General features: G+C 43.6%; 1 protein-coding gene across 1 annotated transcript in view; it reads right to left on the minus strand.

The window, feature by feature from the left end:
* pex3 (peroxisomal biogenesis factor 3) overlaps nt 1-3,688 on the minus strand; it is a 9,141-nt gene that overhangs the window by 3,347 nt on the left and 2,106 nt on the right. Inside the window, exons 5-9 of the mRNA XM_034900767.1 lie at nt 3,469-3,568; nt 1,769-1,907; nt 1,605-1,675; nt 1,224-1,346; nt 293-389 (exon numbers count right to left, since the gene is read on the minus strand). Of these exons, the coding sequence (XP_034756658.1) occupies nt 293-389; nt 1,224-1,346; nt 1,605-1,675; nt 1,769-1,907; nt 3,469-3,568 (530 nt within the window). The remainder of the gene's footprint in view (nt 1-292; nt 390-1,223; nt 1,347-1,604; nt 1,676-1,768; nt 1,908-3,468; nt 3,569-3,688) is intronic.

Raw genomic sequence — 3,688 nt, forward strand, 5'->3', positions numbered from 1 at the left:
GGACCACTAAGGTCTATATAAAAAGAGACTTCAGATACAGTATTAGGGGACCACTAAGGTCTATATAAAAGAGACTTCTGATACAGTTTTAGGGGACCACTTAATGGTCTATCTAAAAGCATCCAAAGAGCACCATGGCATGAGACTTTTAAGCATTTTGCCATCTTTTAATGCAAGAACACAAGGTGGAAATATTAACATGTGAAAAGCCGGTGTCATTTATATGACGTAGGTTTCTCTTTTTCTCCCGTGTGAAGTTTGTGCTTCGCGGGAGGCTGAAACCTGGTTTCACCTGAACAAAGTGGCTGGGAGTCTCACTGCAGATGGTGTTGATCTGACCGTTGATGATGGGGATGATCTTCGCCAGCGGCAGACCGACGGCAGACAAGCTGGACAGACAGAAAGAAAAGGCGTCACGCAGAGTCAACACGGAGGTTTGTGTCTGAACTAACAAACTTTCTGTTAAAAAACAATAACAAAAGGCGCCAATTATTCCTTTGTAGAACTCATGTAGCTACAGGTTTCTCCAATGAAATTTAAGACTTATAACACAACATCAAATACAAAGTCAGATGTCTGGAAACAGTGTCTGAAACAATCCCTGATTTCCTCACTGACATTATAGTACTGGTGTCTAGATTGGCTGAAACACACGTTGCATGCTGGTCTAATTTGTAGTAGCAATACAGCAAATTATGTTAGCGACATAAAGAATTTACACCACAGAACAAATAAATTCCCACCCCTAATACGAAGATAATTAAGACTATCCGCTCCCCACAACTCTCTCAGTATAACTATTTTCTGAAGATTATGTCGTCCGGCAAATGAAACTGGAGTGAAGATAATGACTCTTCTGAAGAATCCATAATGTTTTTTCAATCCTCCGTGTCCTCCTTGGCGACTAGCGACTGTGTGGAGGAGGGCTGGAGGTGATGCGTGATCACGGAAGGCTTGTATCGTGTGGACGAGCCAACACTTTTGTTGTCATTAATTTGAATTCCTCACGGGGGCGACAGAAACTACGCACTATAGCTTTAAGACCTGTTACAAGTATTTAAGACCTACAACACAATACTTCAGCAAATTTAAGGCTTTTTAAGGCCTAAAAGACGCCAGCGGAAACTCAGCAATCAGTTAAACTATGAATTCAATGTTCATATGACTAAACACTAGCTTTTAAATGTATCTGGGGAAAAAAAAACAATCAGCGAGGAGCTGACCTATCAGGTGCCGAGCTGGGGGCGGAGTCACAGGGAGGCGTGCGGAAGAACTCGGCCAGGTTGTCAAGGAGACGAGAGAAACCCCGGTTCAAACTGGCATTTAGGACCGTGGAGAAGTCTGGACTGGAGTCACAAAAAAACACATCAGAATCACAGAGTGCACGCAGTATCCAGCATCTACTGGGAGACGGTAGGATGGAGGGAGGGAGGGAGGGAGGGAGGGAGGGAGGGAGGGAGGGAGGGAGGGAGGGAGACAGACAGACAGACAGACAGACAGACAGACACACACACACACAGAAACACACACACACACACACACACACACACACACACACACACACCTACTGGTGCACAAACAAAACAAACAGGTGTGGCGTTTACCTGTCCAACATGTCTCTGGTCTCGTTTAACAGTCGGATGGTCCCAACATCGTTTTCCGTCAGCCCGCACGCCTGCAGAGAAGAGACGGTGAGGTTTGTGAAAGACGCCAATGCTTTACCTGTGCTGTGTGTCATACACTCTGTGTGTAGTGTGTGTGCAGCGACCTGGTCGGAGAGCGCGTTCTCGTCGTCAGCCAGCATGTACCAGGACATGGGCCGCTCGGAGCCGGCCTCCACCTCCGCCCTGATCCAGCTCAGCTGCTGCTCCAACTCCAGCAGAGACAGGCTCTGCTTCAGAGACACGCTGGAAAGGAATCATGTAAAGTCACTTATTAGGCAACAAGGACAGAAAGGTGAGGCCTTGCTGTTCTCCTCTGTTTGACATCCGTGTAGGTTGAATATCTGGGATGTTTTGGACTGTGAGCTCTGGGGAAAATCTAATGAGCGTATTTCACTATTCTATTCATGGCGTGAGGTAGAGCTGGGATATATATTGACCTATCGATATCGCGATGTGAGACTAGTTATCGTCCTAGATTTTGGACATATTCTAATATGGTAAGTGTCTTTCCCTGGTTTAACAGGCTGTGTTACAGTAAAGTGATGTCCTTTTCTGAACTCACTGATGTAGCTGTTCTATCATTTACCTTTACCCGCTAAGTCATTAAACCATTTCTGGAGAATATTTGTCAAAAATCTCATTGTGTAAATAACATTTTGTCAAAGCACCAATAGTCAACCATACAATATTATCGCAATATCAACATCGAGGAATATGGTCAAGAATATTGTGATATTTGATTTTCTCTATATCGCCCAGGTCTAGCATCAGGTTTATGTCATATCTCGCAACGCTCACGAGCATATTATATAATTTCACACGTGCGAATATTACTCTTTGCGCACCAATCCAACAATCAAGAGTTGTACAGGCAGCTGTGAGTGTGACACAGACACTAGGGAAAGGGGAAAGAATGGCACTCTTTTTGTTCATCCTCTGTTTATCCTTATTCTTCTAACCTTCAAACCCCTCCATAATCTTGCTCCTCCGTACCTCTCTGAACTCCTTCAGCTCTACATTCCATCCTGAACACTACGATCCTCCTCTTCCTTACTGCTTCTGGCTGCCTGTCCACATTGGGGTTTAGAGCCTTCTGCCATTCTGCTCCTCGCCTATGGAACTCCTTCCCGCTCTCCCGCCGCACCATAGTCTCTTCCACCTTCCTCAACACCCACATATTCCCAAAGGCCTAACCCACATGACTCCACTCTCCATTAAAGTCATTTTCTATCTCAATTCTTTCAAATGTGTTTGTTTTAATGTCATTATATCTGCCTTTTTAACTGTATCTTTGCTTGTTCAACTATAAGGTTTGATTACTATGAAAGGCGATCATAAATAAAATGTATTATTATTATTATTATTATTATTATAATAATTATTACCTACGTGTATAAATCTAAGCAGCACACACACAGAGCAGCCACCATGCGCTCGCCGGTGTCTGCTTGAGGAGAGGTAAACTCTGCTATCCAAGTTGATTTCTGCTCGCTCGAATGAAACTGACTTTTGACATGTTGGGGGCCTGAACCAAGAAAAGCACTGGCCCTACTATGATTGGTCACTTTCAAGGCGATCTCACTCACACGAACCACCTTAGCCTATCTTAATTGACAGCTATTGTTCTGGAAGTGTTTTTCTGTCTTCTTTAACAATTAATAAAAAGGACTTCATAAGTGTCTCTTATTGCGAGATTGGACATCATCATGACGCCATTTTATTCTTTCAAAAAAAAAAAAAAAAAGAAAAAGATTTACCAAAAATATAAAAGAGGTGCAAATAATCATTAGTAAGAGACACTCACCCTCCCAGTGAGTTCTGTACTGCTCTCTTCACCACGGTCATCAACTCTGTCAAACCTGGAGACAGACAGACGGACACGATGATTGTAGTGACGGTTGACACTAATAAAGATTAAGAGGTAAACAATATGCTCCTATGAGTGAGTGTGTGTGACTGTGTGTGTGTGTGTGTGTGTGTGTGTGTGTGTGTGTGTGTGTGTGTGTGTGTGTGTGTGTGTGTGT

Source organism: Etheostoma cragini, chromosome 18 (assembly GCF_013103735.1).
Source record: "Etheostoma cragini isolate CJK2018 chromosome 18, CSU_Ecrag_1.0, whole genome shotgun sequence".
In the NCBI taxonomy this organism is placed as follows: Eukaryota; Metazoa; Chordata; class Actinopteri; order Perciformes; family Percidae; genus Etheostoma; species Etheostoma cragini.